The following is a 27,137-nucleotide window of genomic DNA, read 5'->3' as shown; positions in this document are numbered from 1 at the left end:
TTTTCTGAGATTTCCTCTCTGTGTCACATGCACAGATTTGAGCAGGCAGTCTATTAATCCAAAGTGTCTCTTTAAAATGAAGTTAATTAATAGATTTCATTACTGTTGATTGTTTCCTCAATGTTACCGTTTATGCAATTAATGTGTTGATGTAGTGCCAAGCCTCAGTACTGGGAGATGTAAACAAATGTCCAATAAGAATCCTTGCACTGGGCGTGCTACTTAAAATGCTTTTCGGATGTTTGCTATCTTCTAAGTGGCATTGTTTGTGTTCAAAGTCTTAGCAACATTTTCTTCCAGTAAATCTGCAAAGCCTTCTTCCAGAGCCACAACTTCATTGAAATGATGATGAACGCTGTTGAGGTTTCAGATCCATAGCAGAGAAGGGTGGTGAAAGTAGGCATAGCCTCGATTGGCGCAGCAGTCGCAGTGGCACCTGGTCCCAATGGGCGAAGTGGCCTACTGAACCCTGCTTATTGTTGTATTTTATAATTCACACAGCAGCCAAGCAGGCATTTCCTTCCTTGTACTAGAGTCCATGACACACTGGTCCATGGCCATCCTCTGACCCTTCCTTACTTGCTCCAACCCCTCTATCTGGACAGACAGCAGTGACAGCGCTTCTGATGTGGCACTTTTACATACTGAGCCCAGGCTCTGCTCAGGAAGCACTGTGTTGGAGTCTTCAAAGCCCTTTGAATGATATGGTGTGCATGGTGCGACCATTGTGGTCCACCATATTGTACCTTCCTGATCCTAACACTCGTGGACAGCTGACACGAGGTGGGCTCCTGCCTATCAATCTCTCAAAGCTCATTGTGACTGGTTACCTTTCTCTCTAGACTCATGGGCATCACATTCAACCCTCCCTTGGAATATCAGAGTGTGCACCATATTCGGTCTCATGTGGCCCAGCCCCCAGACACTCCACCCTAACAATTCCTGGACACCCTGGACACGATGACCATCAACACGTCACACTCATCTGACTCTTGTGCCTTGCACCCACACTAGAATATGATGAGTTGAATGCAGAGCGACAGAGACTGGAGAATGTGATGAAGAAATGGGAAGGATGGGACTGATGGGAATGATGGGATAATATAGAAGACCCAATAGCGTTCCCTATTGTGAAAAATGCTCTGCCCTTCAGGCAGCCGCAAACTCATGCTGCCCTGGGGACACTGTATTTAAGTGAAATACGGAGTGGCTGCCTCTAAGTCACTCAATACTTTGTTGTGAAGGTGCAAGCCCTTGTGAGCGGGTGCAGTGAGTGACTACACCAGCCTGCAAGAGGATGTCTGGGGGTCCCACATGGCCTTCTTACCCACCTTCTTTTGGCACACGTTCAGTGCTTCTCCTGACAGCGTCTTTGCTTTTTCACCCATGTCCATAATACTGCATGCACACAAAGGTAAAGAGATTCACTCATTTGCATGGGGCCACTCCCGCATGCAAATGAGGAATCACCCTCTTGAGGTAGCACTGGTGCAACATGTGCACCAGCACTATCTGTATTACAGAAGGGCTGCACAAGTATCTGCGGACCCTTCTGTAATACCAGTGCTCCCCATTGCGCCCTTGCTGCACTTTCTTTACTTCTGCCCCAAGTAAGATCTGACCATTTATGTTTCTATGTGATGATGGATAAAGGTGAGGCAGCAAATGTTGTGTTTTGCAGCAGGATATAGCAGCCTGAGCGACGATACTTCTTTGGCAACTGCATTGGTTGCCACAACAGATGTAACTAGGATGAGGCGAATGCTACAACACTTGCAGGGACAGTTACCCATGTTCACCCATTCAATGTAGTCAGTTGTTGGATGATTGTAACCCAAATATTTGCTTAATGTGGATATTATTGTTTACAGTGATATTTCTTCTGATGCTCGCATTTTGCATTTGCCTTCAGTGCTACAGTAAGCAATACTCAGATGAGAGCCCGAACAGACACAGCACAGACACAAAACCTCTGTCTGACTCCTTTCCTCATTAAGACCTACAGTGGAGGCCAGCACCAATCGAGGAATAGAAAAAAACGTACCTGCTTGCCATGTCTCTCCTTTCCACGTCTTGCCTCATCATCTCTCCCGGTCAGAACAGGAAGAAGGAAGCACTATGCTCCCCATAGCCAATCACAATGCTGTGATTGGTCTGACACCATGCTTGGCGCTAAGATGGGCAGTGGGAGCCTGGGTATGTTCTCCACTCAGCCTGTAATGAAGCCTGGGGGGAGAACATGCAAAGTGTGCATCAATGTTTGGCCGGCCCGAGACTGCGGGTCAAACATGCATGTGCACTTGGAGTGGACAAAGCACTCCTTCCCTTGCTCCTGTTTGAGCAGCCTGGACCTGCCCAGTCTGCAAAGCTGATGCAGCAGAAGAACATACAATGATAATAACATTGAGTTATGATAATTTTAGGTTTTCTTTATTTCACTGCTGTGTTTCAGTGGGGCAACTCTCATCTGCCTTAGTGGAGGAACCGCCACTGAAGACCTATGTATCCTAGTGCCCTCAACCTTTCTGCTCCTTGTGGGGGTAGCCACCTCAGTTCCCCTCATGTACACCATCATGTACCATCTTCTTTTGTCAGCACACCGGACATTCTCTTTACCTATCACCTGACAATACAAATGCTTGCTGAAACCCCCTCCCGAAACTCTAATCTGCTGTCATTCAACGTGATTGGACTAACACATTACATCAAATGGAAGAAAGTTACAGTGTACTGGGCCACAAAATTACCTAACATAGCCCTTTTTCAAGAGATCTGTCCGAGGCAAAATCAGACAAATTGAAGAGAGACTGGATGGGACAGGTTTTTAGTGCCACCTGTATTCACAAAATGGGTGATTCATTTGGGGCACTTAGACTACTCCGGCCATACGACAAACCTAACACTAAAGACAGAGCAGTGTTGAAGGATGCAATCACAGTCAGGCAGACCCCTGGCATTTCACGCATCCAACAGATAGGAACCAATCTTGTGTGTTTGGCACAGGCTCCAGGATAGACTACATTCTCTGAACTATCAAACAGTTAATACGCTGGGAGGGTGTGACATTTTTTAGGGTGAACATTTTGGATTATGTGCTAGTGCTGTGGAACTTGGACCTGTGTAATATACAAACACCCACAGTTCTGGCAGCTTAACATGACATACTATAGAACTCTGAAGTTAAACAGAAATTGGCTGCCATCTTTGCTAATATCTGTCTGAAAATGGGTAGTCAGTATCATCGGCTCAAGTCGTGTGGGCCCCAGGTGAGTCTGCCGTATGTGGCGAGTTGATGAGGGACTGAGCCCAGAGGAAGCGACAGACACATGGCACACTCAAGAATTGGCACTGGAGATCCAGCCTCTGAAGAAACAATACGATACAAACCTCACTCTGCACTACTACAGAGACTTGAGAAAGAGAGACATTCGATTTAAATGCTCCTTTTTACAATGCAAGCCAAATAAAAGGCAGCATCTAAAATTAAGACACTACAAACAGGGGGAAAATGTGAAGCTCATCTTGCTATATGGGCCATCCATGATCAAGATAGCCCTCTCACTAACCTTCCTTTAGAGATAGCAAACAACTTTCTCTCTATAGTGAGGAGGCATCAAATGAACCACAGTAGGAACTGGCATTCGTTCAGGCTGTCATCTACCCTCTCTTTCTGAGGCCAGAAGAAACTAATTTGCAGTGAAATAACAGTGGAGGATGCCCTAGCGGACAAACCACATAACAGGGCAGTGGTGAACGATGTGCTCCCCATTGAATTTTACAAAGGGGGCAAGCAGGCAGTGGTAGCCTTGTACTACTCAAACTTTGAAAAGGTTGAAGAAAATGGTAGATTGAGGACAGAATACAGCAAAGCTATTATTACCCTCATCCTGAAGGAAGGCAAGGATCCCACACAATGCAAGAGTATAGGCACGATTCTTGGCTCAATACTGATACGAAGGGGGTGGTTACAGTGTTGGTGACCCTGTGGATGAAAGTTATATCTGGCCTCATCTATAATTTACCGGTGAGATGTGTCCAAGGAAGCTTCTTCAGGAATCTTATACGGACATTGGTGAATGTACTGAGGCAGATGAGGGCAGACTGACAAAAAGATCTTGTTATTCCTGGATGTGGAAAAGAATGGGGTATTTCTTTCAAATAATGGAAAGGGCAGGGTTGGGTCAGGAGTTTTTGCATTAAGTGATCTGACTGTATGTTCACTTTACTGCCCAAGTAGACTGTGAATGATACATGTTGCAGGTTTTTGACATTTGTCGAGAGATGCAGCAGTAGGCCTGTTCATTGTTACAACTATTCTTCCTGCTGGCACTAGAGCTGTTGGGTCAGATATCCGCAGAATGACGACATGCAGGGCATTACCCTCCAGTGTGTGCTCATCAAAATCCTGCTTTATGCAGACAATATCCCTCTAGTGGTCAGTGACCCAGATACCGCAATACGCCCTAAAGTTCCTGATTAATTCCTTCAGGATTTTTCGAGATGCAAGATCAATTGGGGTAGAAGTGAGCCCTTCTTAAAACAAGCTGCTTGACCAGACGTGTGGCTGATGACCCTGGTTTTACATGGACATTGTCTAATTAGAAATACTGAGGCATCCTGGTCAACAGAGGGCTTGAATACATGGTCACTGATAATATACAGCCACTTATAAATAAATCAGATAGTGATTTCTTCAGATGGTCTCCACTCCAACTCTCACTGTAGGGATGAGTCCAGGCCCTCAAGATGGTGATGGCCACATGCTTTAACTATGTCTGTGGCATACTGTCAAATCCCACACACAAAGGACTGCATTGTACACTTAATAAGCACATCAAGACATTCATATGGGTGGAGAGAAAACCGCATTTGAAATGCCCAAAGCTTTACATAGACACCAGGGGGGCCCGTATTATCTAGCTCAGCATTTATTCCTGAGAAATGGACCAACAAGTCCTTCACGACACTATGTTCAGCATACAATTTGTCCGGATCTCAATAATGGCAATATTGTCCACTCCAGCACTGTTTGAAAAGCAGGCTGTGGTTTTATCCTGCCCCCCTGCAGGACTCACCTATCCATAAATATCTGCCACATGGGGTGAATCGAGACATACAGCAACCAACATGTGCCAAATCCTAATAGACTCAATCTATTAATCTGAGCCAAGACTAAGAAGTATTGGCAGTCAAGACTCTTGATAAAAAACATGGATAAGGACTAGCAGGAAATTATGCAGTACCATGATAGGACCCCAAGAGAGGCTCAACTGAAGTTCTCCTATTTCAAAGTGCTGCACAAGTGGCATTGGCCATATAATCTTAAATGAGCTAGACTGGCACCCGATGATCATTGCTGGTGGTGCACAAGACCATAATGCAATCTCTATCATATCCTATGGACTTGCACTGGACTCCAAGACTATTGGGCCACCAACTGGACAACATTATATACCACTAGCCTGTAACCTTTTACTGGGCCTACCAAGCTAGTCTTCCAAGATGACGTGATTCTGGTAAATGACAACACTCCCTCACATAGGAAGAGGTGAATATCAACAGTACTTATGGTGACCAAAATATGTACCTTGAGACACTGGTGCATTTCAACTATACCTACACACTTAGAATGGAAGACAGAACTGTTTTAACTAGCAAAATGTAAGAGATTGATATACAAATTGCAGGATAGACTCCCACTGTTCAATATTATATGGAGATCGTTCATACATCTTATTGAATCAGGGCTATTACCTGGCAGGAACACTCCCTTCCACTTTCTTCATGCTGCTCACTCCCCATCCTGACCACCCTTTGTGAATTAGAGCCATGTATGTCTAAAATTCTGGTTTGTTTGGAACGAAGTGAGCTGCATATCAAGCAAGCCTAGATTGGCTTTAGAACTCTTTTGTATGGCGCTCACATACCTAATTCCCCTAAAAACAAAGGGAATGATTTATATGTTGGCAGTAAGTATACTCCATTGCAATGGTGACAGAGTATCCTTACTGCCAAAATAATGGTCTGCCTGCCTGATGTAGATGCCTGCAGACCATAAGTTTGCCTATATCTGTGACAACTATGTCATTGCCATATGTGGAGAAGTATGGCTCAGGGGTTAGAGGCGGCAGACCTGGAGCTTGAGTTCGGCCCTGGACCAGGGTTCAATTCCCCGCCTCGGCGGGTCTTGGGCTCAATAATTCCACGGACTCGATAATTCTTGCTCCGGTGCCTTCTCGACTCATGGGTTCACACTCTGCGACTCTGGGCAATAGCTTGCTTAATCTCCACATCGGCCCCTCGTGGTGGGATGCCTGGCTTTCACCTTGTGGATACCCTGCCAGGGTTATCTCACAGGGGAATACCAGGACGGGTTCCCTAAGCAAGCGCGGAGATGCCCCAGGGTAAGTCATGCGCTATATAAGCTTCATACATTTACATTTACATAGCCAAACCTCTCTGGCGGGCTGACGAAGTAAGGGCTGTTGGAGAAATGTCTATATGCCCATCCACCCAATCAGGATGGGCAGGCATACAGTTATGTTTTTACTGTCAATCATCGCCAGGCAAACCCTGGGAGTGGAGGGATAGTGAATTACTTATAATGCATCCCTTGCAAAAATAGTAGAAGTATTCCATACTGAAGGGAGCTTTACATTTTTATTTTAAAAAATAAAATCCAGTTTTAGGACTTTCATTTTGAATATAAAGAAAGAAAACTGTTTGGTGTAGAGTTGCGTCATGCTGATGCAGCCCTGTACGTGATGCTTTCCAAAGACCATTTTACACTGCAAAGTAAAGAGTGCCAATGGTTCAAAACCACCAGCTGATTTTAGCCAAGGTGGTTGTTCAAGAGTCATACTTCCTGCGCGTCATCACATTAGCAAGTCTAATTTTACATTTTGTACCCAAGCTAAAAGCAAAAGGCACCCTCAAGTTGAATCATGGCAGACAAGTTAACCCATAAACATCTGCATTTTTCATTAAATTTAGCCATTTGTATTTTCATTTCTATAACAAGCCGTTACAAAGCCAATGGGTCTGGCATTTGGCAGTTGCCAATGGGTAGTTTTAGTTAGGTCAGCTGTTCCATAGGAAAAACCTTTTTTGTGTTTCTAATATCTTTGGCCAAGTTTGATGTATCTTCATAAAACAGAGTTGTGCAAGGAAAATGTCAGTGTGATCCATCAAGTGTGGGCCGGGAAAAGGGGGGGGGGGTCCACAAAACAAAATCCCCATACATTTTTCATAAACCTCTTTAACAAGGGCTTCTGAAGGGAAATACACCAACTTTGTCAAGAAGTTAGATTTTGGTCCCCAGATTGTGCTTTTTCTGACTTGTTGTAAATCCATTCAGTAGTTATTGAGAATTAAACGTTAAAAATAATTGCATGTCTGGACGGTTGGGCCCACGAAAGGCTCATGAGATTCTCGAGAGAGTACCGATTTAGAAATAGAGCATTCTCATTGGCCCAGGGAGCTTTATTTCCCTTGGGACATCTCGCTCCCATGAGCGCTCTGATTGCTTGCCAGCAATGTCATAAAAATGTTGCTGGTAGTCATTACAGTACTTAGGACTTACACCCAGATGCATCAAGAACCCATTTTGCTATTCCTTAATAGCGAAAAATAACTATTCGCTATTAAGGAATAGCAAAATGCAATGCATGAAGAAATCACTAAAAAATTGCGATTTCTTAAAATTCCTTAATTGCGACTCACAAATTGCGAATCGCAATTAAGGAATACCTCCCCTTTCATTCCTATGGGCCTAGAGCCCATAGGAATGAATGGGAAGACATTCTCAATTTGCGATTCACAATTAGCGAATCGCAAATTGAGAATGCGATTTCAAGGGTGCAGGGGTGTCCAAAGGACACCCTGCTGCACTCCTGAAATTGATCTGTGCACATATATTGTGCACACACATGCCCTTAGGGCATGTGTGTGCGCAACATGAAACTTTGAAAAATGCACTTTAGTGCATTTTTCAAAGTTTTTGCAAATTACCATGAAGTTCAATTGTGGTAATTTGCGAGCCCTATTAGCGAAATCGCTATTTTTTAAACTTTAATGCATTGCATTTAAGGAATCTCAATTTGAGATTCCTTAAATGCAAGTAATCGTAATTTTGCGATTTCTTAATGATGCATCCCAAATGCAAAAATACTGGTCGCAAAGGTGCAGATTCTGAGAATCTGCCCCTTTGCCAGCGGATTTTACCTTGATGAATCTACGCCTTAGTTCCCTTGCCCTGAAGTAAAAAATAAAAAGTTCAATTCTAACCATGGTAAGAATACCCTGATCACTTAGGCCACATGGGCTGGACCCAGAGGAACCGCTCTGGGGCGAAAAGCTAAAAAGAAAAATTGACAAAAAATGCTGCAATCCTAGTAGACTGCTGCAGAATCGAAAAAAAGAATTAAAGCTGGGCCGCTTTCATTAATTGTAAGTAACTGGGGAGCCCACCCCCGGGGAAGTATGCAATAATGGAAGAGGGCTGCATGACCTCCCTCACAAGGCCATTAAAGGCTGTGGAAAGCCCACTTCCAGGGCTGAAAAAAGGGAGGGGCCAACCCTGGAGCAGGCCTACATGCTTTGTCCTGGGAATCCCATCTCTGGGACATAGCGGTATCCCTGACTGCACCAGTGTAGGCAGGTAAACCTGTGTTTGCTCCCTCTTGGCATATCGTGAGGTGTATTGCAACCTAGTTTTGTTCCTGAAATCTTGTACTGGATTTTTTTTTTACCAATGAGCTCCTAGTATATATTTTCATCCAACAATGCAGATTATGCAGGCATTCTACCACAATCTAGATACTCTATGTTGGTTCACATTACTTTCCATAATGTTTTCCATGCTGACTGCCTCTGGTTTCTACTCTGGGTGTTTTCTGTGTTCTCTGAACGACTACTGTCCCAGGTGCACGTTTCTTTCTTCCGTAGGTAATTTGAAGCGCCTTACATGCAGTTTCTATTTTCCTTTAGCCTCATCTAGAGTGTGCCTTGCATTTGTCCAGCACTAAATCCTTGGTTATTTGGTTTTCTGAAACATTTCTTATGTTTTTTTCATTGTTTTCATTTGCCTCCACCATCTACCATTTTGACCAGTGAACGGTTTGATTTTAATGAAACACAAATAATTCCATCCTGCATTTAGACTGCATACCTCGCTGACAGGTTGCAACTTTCTGTACAACTATACACATCAATCCGGAATGATGGACAATACAACAAAAATAGAAGACCAAGACAGCCCAATAAAGGTTAAAGCATGTCAGCTCTTCAAGCTTGAAAATGTATTTGTGACAAATTAGGAGCAATCGCAAAATTTAACTAGATATACTTACTTTTATTCCAGCTCCGTTTAGATGTTTCCTTGTCATTTCATCATTATCTACCTTCTTATCTCCGTCATGCTGCGAGCAGATAATTCACAGTCCTTGAGTGGTTTTGCCCAATGGTACTTCAGAGTGTGCATATGTTCCTTCCTTTGATTTCCTATGTGCTGCATTGTTTCAGATTTCTAATTATTTTCTGGCACGGGGCTCTGATCAGTCAAATGGATATATACGGTGAGCTATTGTAATTGGGAACTTATTTGTTTTCCATTTTACTGATCGGAGCCCCTATATATATATTTTGTGGGTTCAGTTTGTGAGCCAGTAGTTAGACAAAAGGTCTAGGTCAGTATTATCAGAATAAGTAGAAGAAGCAGGTGGTAGTGGTGGAGTAAGCAAGAGATGTAATGGGGCCCCTGGGCCCACTTCAATCCATCCATCGCCTAAGTGCTCTTAAAGAAGGCTGGCGCTCAGATGAGATACCAAACGTATACCTCGTACGTTTAGGACATTGATAAACTGCTATGGTTCTTTTATTGCTGAAAGTTTCATTTATAAAAAACTGAAAAATATAAATGAATAGTTCCAGTGAATAATTGCATTATCTATCATGAGTTCTAAATTAGGGTTTGGGATATTGTATTTATCATCGTATAACTACTGGGTATCAGCCTCCTACTGGCAACCAAACATGCAACTTAGTCATTGTGCAGTCTATTCAGAATTTGAAATACTCAAATGAATAGGTGTGTATACTGATTATCTCTTCAATCACACATGACTCTCACTGGGAGACATGATCATGAGCAGCAAATTTGAAATGAGGGTGACCACTTCTCCTGTACCATGTTCATGAAAATACTAATTTAGTTTTTTCACTACTTGATGCCAGAACTTTGTGAGGCTGGTATACGTCGGTTCTCCGTGGTCTCCACAGATCTGAAATGGTGGCTCAACATGGATAGTGCTTAACACCAATTCCCCTTTTATTAGCAGTGCTGCACAGACCAGCCGCTCTCATAGATGTGATGTCTGTGTAGCTTCAGGCAGGAACGGAGGACACAACAAGTAGTAGGGGAGATGAAGAGATGCAAAAAGATGCTAACTATTTATTTAGCGTTTTCGATCGCAAAGGAGGTCCACTGCCTAAGACAGGGTTTTCCAATGTTGGTCCTGGAGGGCCGGATCCATGGCAGATTTTTTGCATGTCCATATTTAGATAAATGTAGTTATCTGTCTTAGAAATCCAGCCCTATTATATCCCTAGTAATTGTGTAGGTGAGAAAAAATGAACAAAGGTTGGTAGGGGAGGGTGGCAGACTGTGAAACATATACTTAATGATTATACTACACTGCAGAACATGACAGAGAGGAAGCCATGCTGTGCTGATGATCAAAGGAAAGGCAAAGTAATGTGGCCAAACACAACATACATCTGGCGATGGGCAGTTGCTAGAAAAGTGGAGTTTTCCATTTTTGGGTTCTACAGTGGAAACCTAACCCATTACTGACATCTTCTCGTGTATAAGTCTATATGTCTTTCTTATACCTTGAGCCACAGCTACAATACTATTTAGGTCACAATAGTAACCCACTAAGATATTTTTAAAAAGAATACTATTTTCGATTATCATCTTTGAGTCCAAAGGTCTGTATAAATGCATATTTTAATAAAATAACAACAACATTGTAAACAAAGGTTTGATTTTTATATTGTTCATATTTTGAACATGAGTGATTCGCACCATTCATGTCCATGTAATTTGTTCTTCTGTTGCTTTGTTCTAGATTGTGAGCACAGATCCTGTTCCCGTGAAACTACACTACGACAAATCGCATGATCAAGTCTGGGTGTTAAGCTGGGGAAATATGGAGAAAACGTCTCCAACATTGCAGGTCCGTACAGTGCATTATGAGTATTGTGAAAAAAGAAATAAAGAATATAGAAACCTCTTTTCTATGAAATACACCATATTAATTAATATGCAATACTGCCTGTGGAGCCAGTACATTAGAAAGGTTGTTAACATGAACTTATTGAATACCCCTAAATTAAAGGTGAGTTATGGTGATTAAAGAACTGTGAAGCAGAAATGTGACCTGCATTTCAAGTATATAGTGAATGTCTATTGACTAAAAGGTCACTCGCTGTGAGTATACAACCCACGGCGACAGGCCAAGAGCGTTATTATTGTGGCCTTCTATGGATTCATAGACGTTAACTATGTAGTAAATACGATCTGGTGCTCTTTTTTAAGAAGTCTATCAACTATGTATTTTTTGTACGACAAATAGGTTACAGTGTATTTGGACTCGTAGAACTTGAGATGACCTACATCAGACTTTGTGGGGAAAGGTAATTATTGAATGTAGGAAGATACCACGTGTATTGATTTTGAACATTTCAATGGGAAGCAATATTTGGTTTTGAATATTTTAATACTGGTGTGTTTACAGACTTGAAATATTTGAGAGTAATGGCATGTAGTAATTTTTATAATTACTCTTCTTTATAAGGCATGAAGTACGATGGAGTGTGTGGGACGGCAAATGGGGCATTAAATAAGCCATTTGAAGAAAATCTATTTACTAAAATCATTTCCATAGCTGATAAAGTCTTTTGTCACTAACAAGTCAGAAAAATTACTAAGGGCCTGAATTTGTCCACCCAAAAATCAGTCCATCTATGTAAATTTTTCATTGTCCACTATCTCACAAAACCCCCCACAGATGGATACTGAGACGAGCTGGTTAGCAACAGTCTTAGAGGTGTTTACTCCTAAGAACCTGCAATCCCTAAAATCCCATCTTAATAAATGAAAATCAGGCTCCCCAGGAGAAATGGCCCCTCCTACCGTCATAAATCAAGTCTCTCACACAGTCGCCCCAACCATTTTAGAACTTATAAATCTATCATTAAGCACAGGAAAGATCCCATCTTCATGGAAGCAAGCCATGGTTAGAGCACTACTTAAAAAAGTAGGAGCCGACCCAGAAGTCCTCTCGAACTATCGCCCCATCTCTTTGCTGCCCGGAATTGCCAAAATCACAGAGAAACATGTGAATGCCATACTTTCCACATATCTTGAAGGAAATGGCAAGGCACAGAGACAGCCTTAATCGCTGTCACCGAGGAAACTAGAAAAATCATGGACTCCGGAGGATCGGTGGCCATTCTCCTCCTGGACCTGAGTGCAGCCTTCGATACCGTTAACCATCATTGGCTTATCTCCAGGATTAGCTAGGCAGAGGTATTGGGGGTTGCACTGAGATGGCTGGAGTCCTTCCTTGAGGGCCGGTCATTCGAAGTATTCGAGGAAAGCTGCACCTCCAAGATCATGCCTTTGAAACGTGGGGTGCCACAGGGCTCATCCCTGAGCTCTACCCTTTGAAACATTTATATGAGCCCTTGGCCAAAATAGTTGAACCCTTTGGAATACGAATTTTTACCTATGCTGACGATACCCAACTAATAGTATCCCTCAACCAACCAGGCCAAAGCTCCGACAATCTAGCTAATTGTCTTAAAACAATTGCAGCCTGGATGGAAGGCTCCTTCTTCCAACTTAATGGAGCAAAAACTGAACTGATGCTTCTGGGTAAACCGTATCCAGAGGTGGCTACCCCTTTGTGGCCAAACTGTTTAGGAAATGCTCCTTGCCCCAAAGATCAAATAAAAAGTCTGAGAGTCTGGCTGGACAACAAACTAAATATGAAAGTCCAAGCACAGAAAGTGGCAGGATGCTGCTTTGGATTACTAAAGATGATGAGGAAAGTTTTCCCAATTTTATCCAGGGGGATTAAAAAACTAGTGGCCCAAGTGCTTATTCTCTCCCGCTTGGACTATGCCAATGCTCTTTATGCCGGATCACCACAATCCACAATAACGAGACTTCAGGCAGTTCAGAATTGTGCAGCTAGACTGGTCCTAAGCATCCCCCGCAGGAAATCAGCTCGAGGAGCCATAGCCTCACTTCACTGGCTTCCCGTCGCAGAAGGATTCAGTTCAAAGCCCTCTGTGTCACCCACAAGATCATGACTGCAAAAAGTCCACCAATACTTAAGTCAATCATTGTCCCCTATCATCCGAATAGAGCTTTTTGCTCTGGAAACAAACGCCTGGGGACCATTCCAAGAATTCACAAAACCAGAAGTGCAGGACAGCGATTCTCCTTTGTTGCCTCTAGAAGATGGAACACTTTTCCGGATCAGATCCATCTGGAAGTTGTCCATCTGGTCTTTTGTAAACTGCTGAAAACATTGTTATTTCCATCTAGCTAAAGTATGTACTCACAGTTCAGACTCTCAGCGCTGGGAGGCCTCATGGTATCCATGCGCTTTACAAGTACCTTTCCATTCCATTCCATTCCATTACAAAGTGAGCGGTAACAGGCTTTCTTCAGAGAGAAGACATCATGTTTGCTCAACTCTTTATTATGCTGCCCCATGTAGAGTGTGCTGGGTGGTGGTGTTTGGTAGGTAGCGTCTCTTAGCTTTGCCATTGACATCTTTCATGATGAAAATGATGAAGTTGTTGGTAAGGGCATTAGGCACAATGTCTGATTTAAGACAATCCATCTGACACTATTTCTGCTGGCGTCTTTTCTGTGTGGTATAGCCATTAAAACCTATTATTGGCTAGTGTGTGCAAGAGATTTTCTTTCAGCATTAGGCAGGGGACCTGTATTGAAGGTTACCCAAGCCTGATAACTCCCAGGTTAACATCTAGCTTGTAAGAGCTCATGGCGTGAACCTTTGCTGGCAGTAAAAAAACTCACATTAGCAAAAACACTAGTGACAACTAGCATGGTTCTGTCTTCTTAGGCTGGTGCTCAAGCTTAAATTTGGTGATCTTACGGATGTCAGATCAGGGGCGCATCCTCTGTTAACGTGAAGGAGTGCAGCCGCACTAACTAAGGGGCATATTATCAACGCAGGCTATATGAGATTATTGCCGCTTTTGCGACCGTTTTCAGCCAAAAAGCGTCGATAATTTTATCGTCCTATTAGCAAGCTGTCGCTAACAGCAGTTAGTGACAGCTTGTAGGTGATAGCAATAGGTTTGGGGCCCGCCTTGATTGTCAGCGATATTTATCGCTAATGACATGCAAAGTGGGCGTACCCAAAGTGTTAACGACTGAAAGCAGTCGCTGACATCGCTATCGACAATTATCAACTCAGGCATAGCGATAAAAGATTTTGCTCAAAGCGGGAATATCACCAAAACCTAACACCTGCTCTGACCCCTTCTTAACCTGTATATCCAATGGGAGGAGGATATTCAGGTTAAGACCTTACTGGCGTTAATGCCTGAATATTGCTGGATTCCCAGCGATATTCACGCATTTCGACAGGATATTTTATCACTTTAGAGATAAACGTTGCCAATAGCACATTATCTCTGCAATAAAATACGGCGATAAAAAAAATATCGCTAAGCCCATTTAGCGATAAATATCGCTAGTTGTTGAGAATATGCCCCTAAATTGCACCAGGGATGGAAAAATTAAATGGTAATAAAGTCAATTTATTACCATTTTATTTTTCAAAACCGCGAGCTGAGCCTCAGGACAGGATGGCGGGACTTTCTGCTTTCTGATGCGGCCAGTCAGGCAGCAGCAGAAAGCAGTGATGGACAGGGCACATTAAGTTCAAAGTGCACATGTCTCTTTGGCTGGCCGTCTTGCGATGGCCAGCCAGACATGCTCATTTCAAATCTCTCTAAACCAGCTGTCTAACACAGCTGGGTAAGAGACAGCTCAGGGCTCCAGACATCTCCCGATTGCCACAGGAGTCCACTCCCTCCAATCCTGGAACTTCTTTCATGCTGCATGAGAGCAGCGCCAGGATTGGTTACTGCAGTTTCATGGGTCCTACACTGGAGCCTGCCTGCCTGGAGAAGACCCGAATGAGGATGACGTTGTGCCAGGAAGATAAGTTTAATTTTTTTTTAACATATTTATTTACTTTTATTTTTGTTCTACCTGCCCCACCTCCCTCCGTACATGCTAGCGGCCACTGTGTCAGTTAAGTTTTGAAATGCTTAGCAATAAGGTAGTCACTAGTGTGTGATGCTGAATACAAAACTCTGGAAATTCCCTGGAAATATTTTCTAAACTTGTATTTCAGAAATTCTGGACAAAACTTCAGGCCTCTTTACTTATGAAAGGCTTTTGCATATCGCATGCATTGTGGGTGAAAAGTGCTTATGTAAATCCTACGGGATATATAAAGGCCAGTGGGCAGGATGCTCCAAGAATAGTTTCCAGTAGTTCGCTGGGTAACCCATGGCACCACAGTCACCGGACCATTGAGGCTTTTTGACCGTTGGTAATCAGACAACAGATAAGCAGAGCACCAGAACATATTAGTATACTCTTATCTCTTCTGGAGTTGTTAAGGAATTTCTCGCTAGGATGTTTAGTCGAGGAGAGATTCTAGTGCAAGGGAAAACAACAGTCCTAAGGTTATGTGTCTATTGAGCCAATTATTTTACTAATTTGGCTGATAAAGTAGGGATTATTTGCTCAAATGGAAGTTTATAATGTGTGCCCCTAACTTTACCTTTACATTTTTACACCACCACTATAATAATTAGGGGTGTGCACAATTATGAGAAATGAAATCTGTCATTTTGTGGTATAGCTTTGGATTTTTCCCAAATTGTGCCATTCACTGTCATTTTTTGTACCACAAATGGGACGTATTTTCTAAAGGTGGCATGATGGTGTCATTTCAGAAATTTTGCGTAGCAAGCATAACACAAAATTCCCCAAATTATGTGAAGTATGCTGACATAATTTAAACTCGCCTAGGTCTAATAATAATCTTAATATTGAATATCTTAGCATATATCTCATTTTACTACAGTGTGCATTACTAAAGCTAAACAGATACAGTTTTCAGTAGCCTACCTTTCATAACCCACCCTCTTTCAAATCCAGAGGAACACTTGTTTTTGCTTACTGGTAAGAGGCGTCTTCTTCCATTGTCAATACTTTGCTATATTAGAGGAGGATTAATCTCTGAATAACAGAAAGGGAATGGAAACAATAGATTTGTCACTTGGGCTAATTTTCATCCTCCTGGACATCTCCACTCAATGTAGACTTATTTAAACAAGCATAACACATTGGATGAAATCTACTTTTCACTGTTTTGATTTTTTCTGAACCTTTTGCTGGTATTAGGACTGTTTGTTCTGTGACAGAGATCACAGTGTGTGTGTTCTGTCCTTAAAATGGTATTGGTAAAATTGTTTTCATCCAATTGATCTACTTAATTTCACTGTAAGGCCAGGGTAGATGACACAGAGATTCCATTAGTGGCATGGAATATAAATGTCATAAGTGTCTGCAGTACGTATTTACCACTTATATGTATGATGGTAAAATGTGAAGCCTATGGCAACAGTCTGTGAACCCCTGTAAGGCAGGTTGTTCTAATTTATAAAAACAAAGGCCTCACAGAGCCTGAAGGGATTGAAATCCCCTGGGGCTATGTGAAGCCCTTTGTTCACAGCAAAAGCTTTGACAAACATTGAAATGTTGGAGCTTAGAGCTTCTACCGGCCATTAGAAGCCAGACCACTCCACTATTTTCAATGGAGCTCCCAACATTCCAATGTTCTAATAAAATAAAATGTAATTTAATGGTGACATCAGATTTTGATCATTTTAATGGAAAAGTAATTTTGTAAAATGTACTTTGGACTCCCTGAGTCAGAACTTGCTTTAAATTAATCCTGTCACTCATCCTCCTCCAGGGGGCTATACGCATTCCTTGCTGGAGTTAACCTTGCTCATCACAGGACAAAGACTTGGCCTCTGAACGTAGAGAAGCAGGGGTGTTGTCAATAATGGGCGACTTAGGTGGAATTAGCCATCTGTGAGGGGTGCAGAACATCTGACTGAATGAAAGACAACCTTAACATTTCTTGTTTTGACTTGCTGATCCCAAATGGGGCTGGCAAGATCTGTACCTATTCCATACCAAAGCCTTCCTAGACATTTTGGCTCTAACTCCAGCAGGAAGGAGAACTAGTTCTGACACTCACAGAGGGGAGGAAAACTGATCTAAATGTAGGCATTGCTAAGCTCTTAGATAGAGCACTTCCAAAGGCAAAAATAGTCAAGTCATTTTGAATTCAGTACATCTGGGAAATTTTGCAGCAGAGCTGAGATGAACTGGTCTAAAAGAAGGTGGGCATGAGTTGAGAAAGTAGACACTATGGAGTAGGGGAAATTCTTCAGTCGCTGCCTGCTGCAAAGGATACGACTAGCACCTCATTATCACCTTCTCAAAAAAGTCCTCAATCTGGTAAGAACACTCCTGAAGACGAAGGCTCTACTGAAAGAAACAGGACTCCTCAATACTGCTGGCCATCAGAGATAGGTCCTACTCCCTAATTGCCAGGTGGCGGAACTCCTAGTTACCTATTCCAGGGACATAAAAAGCAGAAGACTCCACAGTGCAAGAGGGCCCAACCGACCACTGACTATGCAGGAGCCTTAGCTGGAGAGACACCTAGTGCCTGGAAGCCTTCCCAGAGGACCCGGGGGCTCCAGATGTGACCACAAGTGGGATTTAGTAACAGCTAAGTTGATGATACTTGCCCAGGGAGGGTGTTGTAATGACCCGTTTTTTGCCAATGATCACGTCATGTAGACATATCCACCCTTGGGACCCAAAAATACCACACTCTAAAATACTCCACAATACTTACCCAAGGTAGGAATACCACTTATACCTTATCTCTTGCTGAGATGATTTGGACAACAACAATCCTGGCGACAGGTGCTGTGCATGAGGCAATTGGCCGATCTTCTCTGCTACGGACTACTCACCTAGGAAGAACCCCGTACAACAGACACAATACCCCTCACCACAAGAGAAAGGAACCAGTCAGTATATTCGGGGGTGAAATACTTAGACTTTGCACATCACTTGCCAGGAGTAGAACAACTTCCTATAACACAATTACCTGCTAGAAGGGAATTCACCCATCCTTCTACAACATAAGCATTTGGCAAAGAAGAGTCCACACCTCCTGCTACAAGGAAAAGGCAAATAAACCGTATGCAATTTGTACCATTTCTAGCCTACAACCAACTAACAATTAGGCAAGTGCTAAACACAATCAGGGAAACATATGTAGAAATATATGTATATAAATGTATGGAACCTGAAAATAGAAAGAGATAGTAAGCAAGAACAGTAGGAAAATTAGAGATTAGTGGAACACCTCACCACTGTCTGTTCATCCTGTTTCCACTTTGCCAGAGGGGAGTCTGGTACTCCGGCCGAAGCAGGAGACAATGGCAACACTATACATTCCACCGACACAGCTGCACGTCTGCACTGTGCTGAACTTCCCCCGAGCAGAACCCAGACACCTCCTTTAGTACCAGTGGAAACGTAAGACGAACCTCCTGGTAAGCCTTGCCCCTTCGTTCTCATGAGAGACAGCACCAGCCTGCTCCAAGGCTACGGCATTGGTTGATCAGGCCTTTGCTATGGCTTCGAGGCAGAGCATGTACATTCCTCTGATAAGAACCAGTTCTCTCTAGTCAGTAAAGTGTGAAATACAGGAGGAAAGCAAAACATGCCCTCTTCAGCTCTGCATCTTCATGCAGGCACAGAAAATGGCTTCAGTCATGAAATTGGAGTTAGTTAAACCATGCACACAGAAAGGCCCAAAGCAAGATGGAATTGAAAAGCACGATGACATGAGAGCATGACAAAGGCAATAGTCAGCACTGCCATAAAGCAAGGTAAAGTCAGAAAACAGAATGACATTAGACCACGTCAAAGTCAATAGGTCAAAGTCATAATTCACCTACCCCAAATACCATTATACACTTAATCCCTCAGTATCCAACATTGAGCATATGTGTGCACCATCACCAACAACACTGCACCTCAACATCCCGCACCTTCTATTCTTGGCAAGACTGTTCTATTGAAAGACAGTAATATTATAGAACAGAAAAGAAGCAGGCATATGCAAGACCATCCTACATTAAGACTAAGATAACATAACACACTAAAGTCAGTACACAATGGTGGTGGTTGAGGGTTATCATAGGGCATCAGACCACAAAAGTTGCTCATTCACTACAGGTGTACTCAAGACAGGCAAGAAAAAACAGGTATTTTGTGCTTGGAGTTTTTTGCTATTCTGAAAATAGGTTCCTCTGAAACTCACAGTGAATGTTTATGGCCTTGTGCAGTCCGACCTGGCTATAGCTTCCAGCCTTGCTCTCACAATAATTGTGAGATTCAAAAAAATGTTTAAGGGCCTTATTTAAACGTTGGTGGACTGGGTACTCTGCTACACATATATCAGAGTACCCTGTCTTTCAAACTCTCATTTCCTCTGGTGGAGCTACCACTGGCTCCATCAGTGAAAGCCATAAACCAATTGCCTGTTGCATATTGGACCATTAGTCAATGACCTTCAACCGCCCTCTCTATAGAAGACGTATGTTTCAAATTGTAATTTTTTTCCTGCCAGGGTAAGCATGGTGGTCCAGAACAGCAAAAATCAACAATTAACTCATCACTGTGGGAAAAAACTCCAAGCTTGTCACAACCATTCTTTTTCTGTTTTTCAAAAATAAACTTCCATTCAGGGAGTTCGTATACATTTTTCTTAGAACAAACCAAAAAGGTTGCTGACAGATTGCATTAAATATGGTGGTTCCTTGGCAAATTTAGATCCTTCAGAGAAGCCACAGTTGTGACAGATCAAGGCACAAAGATCTCCAGTAGGCAGTTGGCGCTCTCTAAATATGGCAGGAGATTATCCACAATTGTGGTGGAAATAATAACATATGTCCCCTCATGGGAAGTCAGGCCACTGCAGTCCTTTAATAAGACCTTAAGCCCGAAGGTAAAGCCTTGAAGCAGGGCGAGATGTCAAATCCAACCCAGAAACTTTTGAGCTAACCAAATCAAATATTGTCCTGCTCTGAGCTTTTTGTGCCAAAACCAATGGCTTTAATGATTTCATCTATGAGATATTTAACTTCAAGTAACTCACCAGCCTCAGCCTTTGGGGCTGTCCCAGTTGGTGGATTTCGACTTCCATTTCTAAGACAAAGTCTCAAGGCAAGAACTTTCACCAGGATGACCTGCTTGCTGTATCCAACCCCAGCTCCTTTACTGTCTGCCTGAAATCCTACATAAGTCCCTGTCAACTGTGAACTGTTGTTTTGGAATGGCTCTTTACATTTTCTGAATGCATTTTGCCATAAAACATTAAAAATGAGTATCTCTTGTTCAACTTATTTGATTATAAGGATTGTGGTGCTGTTTTGCTAAATAACTGCTTTCCTGTGTCAAACCTAGTTTAGGAATTTTTATTTGTACTGTTTTTCTACTTTAACATTGTTGCTTCTGCATGAACTTACCACATATTTATACGGAGATCATCTATTGCTTTTATGTTTACTACCAGGGGCTAAGCACATATTTGTTTATTAAGTGATTAGGCACTCCCCCCAAATCAACAACTCTATTTAAGAAAATAATTATAGCTTTATTCAAATCAGTCACACGGTGTATATGATTAACTGCAATAAATATGCTTGGCCAGAGACTTTAATGCCAAATAACTGTAGAGGGAATGGCAAGATAGTGATGTAGGAACAGACACAAGAGGCAAATAGCTGGATGCCTTACTTAAATCCTTGGATTCGTATGATTCAGTTGATGTAGCTTGCACTAATGACTTAGGGCTGCCCACTTACAGGTGAAAAAACTGCTCTTCAGTGATTGATTCCACATTTGTATCTCAAAATTGAACCAGCAATCTGGTACTGTCATTAGCACACCTTTTGGGGACCATAACCCAATACAGAATTCTTGGCCTGTCTCTCAGCCCAGTTCTGAAGATCAGTGATTTAAGAGGGTTTTGCAAAAGCTAGGGCCATTAGATACAGAGTAAACCTAAAATGGAAGGCCCTCAGCTCCTACGAGAAAGAGAAACTAAAGAGGGTGAGTCATTCCTCAGGAGAAGACCCTGAAAAGGGTGTGGATGATTCCCTACCCCAGAATGAACATGATGGAGAAGAAGGTGAAGACTAAAGCTTTCCACCCTTTCCCAGACTCCTTTCCCCAACAGGAAATGACAAACGTCACCCTAGCAGGCTCCCTACTGGTAAGGTGGTAGTATACCATGAGGAAGACCTTGATCTCAATAGAGGAGATAATGATTGAACCTGCGGAGAGGAGACTAGCCCTTGAAGTAAGAAGGGTCATTATGGGCTTGAAGCCCATGGACAATGATGGCAACAATGTTAATAGGGTAATAGAAGAAACCATTAACCCTAAGATCCCCAAAGGGATTTTCTCACTGTTTGAAAGGGCCTCCAAAAAGAGGAGGATAGATCACCAGCACTGGGGCTCTCAGTCAATGATAGAGATAGCCTTCAGACCCTTTGTGCGGATGTGGCTGAGTCCTACAAGCACATGAAAGAAACTCTAATAGAACAGTTTAGACTCACCACAAAAGAGTACAGATTGAGGTTTAGGGACACCTATAAAGGTCAGAACCGGACAGGGGGGGGAACTTTGTAGACTCTTCATTCAAAGCAATGGAGGCTTGATGAAAGGCAATGAGGTGGACACTTATGATGGGCTATATCATTTGATTATAAAAAAGTACATTTTAATCAATTGTACATCAGACAATTTATACCAGTACCTGTTAGATTCAGAGCCTTATAGCCCTAGAAAGTTAGATGAAAAGGCTGATGAGGGGGTTACGACAAGAGTGCACAGGAAAACCAGGGGATGGCCACAAGAAGGGGGGAGTTAGGCCCAAAAGAGGGAAAGTAGGGTGGTGGTAAAGAAACTACCTCAGAATCCCAGAACCCTACAAAGAAGTTATTCCAGGCCCACCTCTCCAGTGGCAAGCATATTAAGGGAGATCCAGGGCTAAGAAGACCTCTTAGATAATAGGATGTGCTTTGACTGGCAACAGACTGTGCACTAAAGGTGGGGTGCAGTCTGTCCCAAATGGAAGGTTAGCACTGGGATGACCAATGTAGCCTTTAGGGAGGACACCTCAGATGAGGAATTCCTCATAGCTTTTAAATGGTGGGAGGGTCAAGATGGTAAGCTGGTGATCCCAGGGGTAGTAGTAAGCACTTCCACTCTATTTAGGCGAATGGGATCCCCACCACTGCCCTGAGAGACACAGGTGTCAGTCATACCTTAGTGGTTGATAGTTTGATGCACCCAAAACAGCATGTGACAAGAGATGCAAGGAGAGTAACAGTAGTACCAGGGGACGTCACAACCAGACTTGTAGCCTTAGTGCTCCAGAGAAAGGGGATACCCTTGGCTGCCATAAGGTGGTAGTCAGTCCTCACGGCTCCCTAGATTGCATCCTATGCAATGACCTCACCGAGGTTGGTCTGATGTCAGAAGGGGCAGTGGCCCAGGGCACTGCCCAACCCAAGTATCCTGGAGGTCTTGTCCCTAAGGTTGGTAGAAGAAAGGGAACAAGGGTTAAGGAAGGAAAGGAAGGCCGCTCTTAGCAAGAGACACAGGAAGCCAAGGGCATTATACCCCAATAAAGGAGAACCCGAATATTAGCACTGGCAAGGCCTCTTTTAAACCCAAGAAGTACTGAAAAGTCAGGAAACTGTTCATTACCTGGGTGTCACTGGTGAACAGACAAAGAGAGGAGGAGAAGGTGGTTTTCAGCCAAAGGAGGGGGTAGCTACCACTCTGAGCAGCTAGGGAGCCTATGAGCACCCACAGTTGCCTCAAAATAGTCCATCCACCTGTCAGTGGAGAGCTCAAGATGTGTTCTGTACACTGGCAGCTGTCAGTAGTCTCTGTTTAGTGCTAGTTTTGATGGCAGCACTGTACTTGGCATGGGAGGCAGACCCCATGGGCAGAAGTAAATTAGGCCTCCTGACCCTATTGTTCATGGTAGGGTTGCTCAAGTGTTGGGTGACCTCCTTGGTTCAGCTAGGTGCTGCCCTGGTGAAGGTAGGGTTAGAAGATGGGGACACTTCACTATCCAAGGCAAAAGACGAGGATAAAAACACTACCTTAGTTAAGACCAAGTTTAAATTGGGTTAGCTGCTCGAAGGAGTAAGGAGGGACCCTGAGGCAGAGTAGGCCTTGCAATAGGTCAACCAGTATTCCCTAAATCCTTCCTCACTGGATAAGTCAGGAAACTCGTCCAGAGTGGAGTTGAGTCTCTTGGAGGAGTTAGCTGGAGGGGAGGGGCTGGGAGAGGGGGTTATGTAGGAAAACACACTTTTACGGGTATTGCCCACTTGCTACCACCATTTGGACTACTAGATGCTGCGTTTGGACTCTGAAAGTGCACTGGAACCTGCTAACCAGGCCCCAGTGCCAGTGACCTCTCACTAAATATATTGTATGTGAATGTGCAACACCTAAATCGGCAACTACTTTAACCTCTTGTAACTCCTTGGTAAGTGGTACCAGTGGTACCCAGGGCTTGGGGGTTAAAGCACTGATTGTGTCAACCTGAGTCCCTCAAGTATACAGATGACAGCAGGCCTGCCACTGCAGACTGCAGATGCAGTACAAACTGCTCCAACTCGACATTGTCTTCATCATTTGTGGCAAGGTCACAGCACTATTTTTAATATATGTCAGTCACCCCTGCTGTAGGTAGCATGATCCCAGGAGGCAGGGTGCATTACATTAAAGGAGTTGACATATATGTGCAAATTGTAAGTCCCTATATTAGCCTCTTTCCATTAAGGGCTACAATAAGTGATCAGGGGGCATGGGATAACATGGACTGGCACCCAGGCACCTCAGAAGTTGCCTGCTCCATCATGGTCTCACTGACATTTTTTTTATTTGTGTCAAACTTATCTCATCATCCCTGGCATGATTTTGATGTCGAATTTGAGGTGACATGCACTCAGATGGCTACCTTAGAGGTTACCCAACTAGTTGCCCTAGCCTTTCCTGTGGCTTGGCTTGCAGCCTGTAGCTGCTGCCACCAAGACAGAAATCTGATCCCGTGCCAGGAGGTGTGAGCACCCCAGGAACAAGAAACAAAGGTGCACCAGTGGAAACCTTCCTGATGCTGCAAGTGTGACTTGTCCTTGACCAAAGACCGGTTCCCCCAGACAGAGGAACCCCTTTGAGAGCCAAAGGCAACTCCAGCCTCTCTTGGACTAGTGGCACTAGTCCCTGCAGGTGACAGGTAAAAGCACACTCATAGGATCAAAGAATTGTGGGCCTTCGTGCCCTCCAAGGGATCGACCAAATGTAGATGATTGAGTGCATTGTGGGAAATGAAGTCCTGACCTCCAGCAAGTTTCAGGTGGCTACCATATCCCCCGTACCTCCGGAGATCGAAATATGTTCACACTGATCTTTCCACTGTCAAGGCTTGTTGTTGGCCAGTCCAACTACCACTACTTTGACTCGGCACTGCAACACAAGGGAATATTACAGCACCTTAAACCAACCACCCCAGTGGCCCCCTTGTCAACTTTTTGCACCTGTTTCCTCACCAGCACTGTCCAAGTAGTAAAACCGCCTCCCCTGGGCTCCCTCTCCAGCATGTGTGGGTAGCAAGAAGCAACTCTGCACCTAGGCCATATTATTAGACAGGTAAAATTCAACTGACTGTCGTGGCTAGGTCCTGGGCAACACATAAACTTACCCCCCAATGGGTTCCATGCAACTCGACATGCACAAGACCGATTGACACTACTGCTTTTTTCCTATTACCACAATGTTAAAGTTTTGCAGTGATATTTTTTTCATCTAATACTCATAATTCTTGTTATACACATCCGATTGCATGATGCAAGGGTGTCGCTAAAGCAAAGGAAGAGCGACACCCTTGCATCATACCGGGAAATAACTTGATTTTCAAGCTGCTGGATCAAGGAAGTTTTTGTCTAGTCCAACCTCAAGGACCCAGGTTCAGCAGCTGGCCTCACTGGGATCTCCAACAACACCGATCTGTGGCAAGAGTTGAGCGGGGCTTCATGCTCCCGAGCGGTCGCCGGGTGAGGTGAGGTCTTCACCCACACAAAGCTGGGAAGAAGATATGCGTCTCTCCCTCCAGTGGGCAATTGAGCGTTCAAAGTTCCTGGTAGATATGTAACTTTTTCAAGTACATTTACTGTTAATTTTCACCCACCACATCACGTGCATTTGCAGTAGCTATTCCATGTCTAAGGTCCTGAAGAAAGCTGGGGCAATGCCCCTTTGGCTGAAACATGTCTATTACTTGAGCACTGCACTTTATTCACACTAGTCTAGGATGAACATCATGGCTAGATTACTGACATCCATTTCCGCACCGGCACTATAAGGTCGGATGTGGTATGGAATGATCAGTAATTCCCACATGACGTAAACTCCACCATAAGGGTGGGCTGATGGGAATTGTTCTAGCTTTTGTTTTCAATAACATTTTGTTTTGAATTGCATTTTGTTTTCAATAGCATTTGCTCACACGTGCATCCAACTGTTTCACAGTCACTGGTATAGTCACACACCATCAGCAGGGGAGCGAGCAGACAGGTCGTAAAATATTCCCCTTGACCCTCCATACTTTTTGTTTTTTAGTAACACTAAATAGGCTCCAGGTGGTTCAGAATATGGCAGCACGGTTGGCCTTGAATCAACCACCCAGAACTCCATCTTTGCCACTACTAAAAAGCTTACATTGGCTTCCTATTCGTTGCCGAATAAAGTTTAAAAATTGCTGTCTGACTCACAAAACCCCCAATGCAAGCGGCCCTAGCAATATGACTGACTGTCTTGGCCCTTACCACCCAAACAGACAGCTACACTCCAGTGGAAAGGCGCTGCTTGTGGAACCCCGGGTTAACAAGATTCGTATGGGTGTCAGAACCTTTGCCTATGTAGAACCTCATCTGTTGAATAAACTTCCCATGGCATTAAGGGTGTGTCCGGATTTGTCCAAATTAAAAAAATTACTGAAAACTGTTTTTTTTTCACTCAGACTAGCTCTCCACCCTCATATGTCATGCTCTGCATATAGCGCTGAGATACTCCTGTAGGGGTGAATTCCTTCGCTCTATACATACCTTATTCATTCATTGGCAAATGGTGCATTTTAAAGCCAATGAATGTAGCGATAAAGCAAGGCGTTGAGAAAGTATAGTCTGGAAATATTAAACACATTAAAAACTGCCCCATATCTTCTTGCATTAATTTATTCAATAGTTACGGTAATGTGTAAATTGTGTAAATTGTTCTACATGACAACTTTAGCCCTTTAAAATGCATGCTTGCCCAGTGTCTTGCAATGTATGCAGCATTAACTTCGGAAAAATCTGCTTTACCTAGTCTTCGAGAAGCACCCATAGATGCTAGCTGTAACCAGTCTTACAGAAATATATGCAGACAGGTCTTTAAGTGAGATGAAAAAAATGGGTGCTCTGTATAAAGAAACATGCCTAATACATTTCTGTGATTCCCACAGTGTGCCGTCAGAACGGTATTTTGGTTTCTCTCTGAGATGTAATTTTATCCAGATAAATGGCACAGCAACTGATATATGCCTAAAGCCTGTCTGTATGATTGGCTGAGTTAGCTATTTAAGATAAATGAGTAACAACAAAGATTTCTTATAAATAATGAACATTCAAAATGTTTAAATTTTGAGACAGTGAGTCTGTGAATTAAATAGCATTGAGGCCCGTGGAAGGAGTTTTGGCCTTCATTTATGTGTGCTTTATATTAGATATGTATCTTATTTTTCTCTGCATATCTTGTCCATCTACACATATTCAACCCCCTCTCT

At 43.2% G+C, this 27,137-nt stretch overlaps 1 protein-coding gene across 2 annotated transcripts in view; it reads left to right on the top strand.

The window, feature by feature from the left end:
• FSTL5 (follistatin like 5) overlaps positions 1–27,137 on the top strand; it is a 2,973,258-nt gene that overhangs the window by 2,660,474 nt on the left and 285,647 nt on the right. For both annotated transcript variants that reach the window (XM_086962384.1, XM_086962383.1), the window contains one exon: positions 11,130–11,237. In XM_086962384.1, the coding sequence (XP_086818510.1) occupies positions 11,130–11,237 (108 nt within the window). The remainder of the gene's footprint in view (positions 1–11,129; positions 11,238–27,137) is intronic.

The sequence above is a fragment of the Lissotriton vulgaris genome, chromosome 3_1 (assembly GCF_964263255.1).
Source record: "Lissotriton vulgaris chromosome 3_1, aLisVul1.2, whole genome shotgun sequence".
Taxonomy (NCBI): domain Eukaryota; kingdom Metazoa; phylum Chordata; class Amphibia; order Caudata; family Salamandridae; genus Lissotriton; species Lissotriton vulgaris.
The sequence above is the reverse complement of the archived record's forward strand: the minus strand, read 5'-3'. Positions and strand labels throughout refer to the sequence as shown.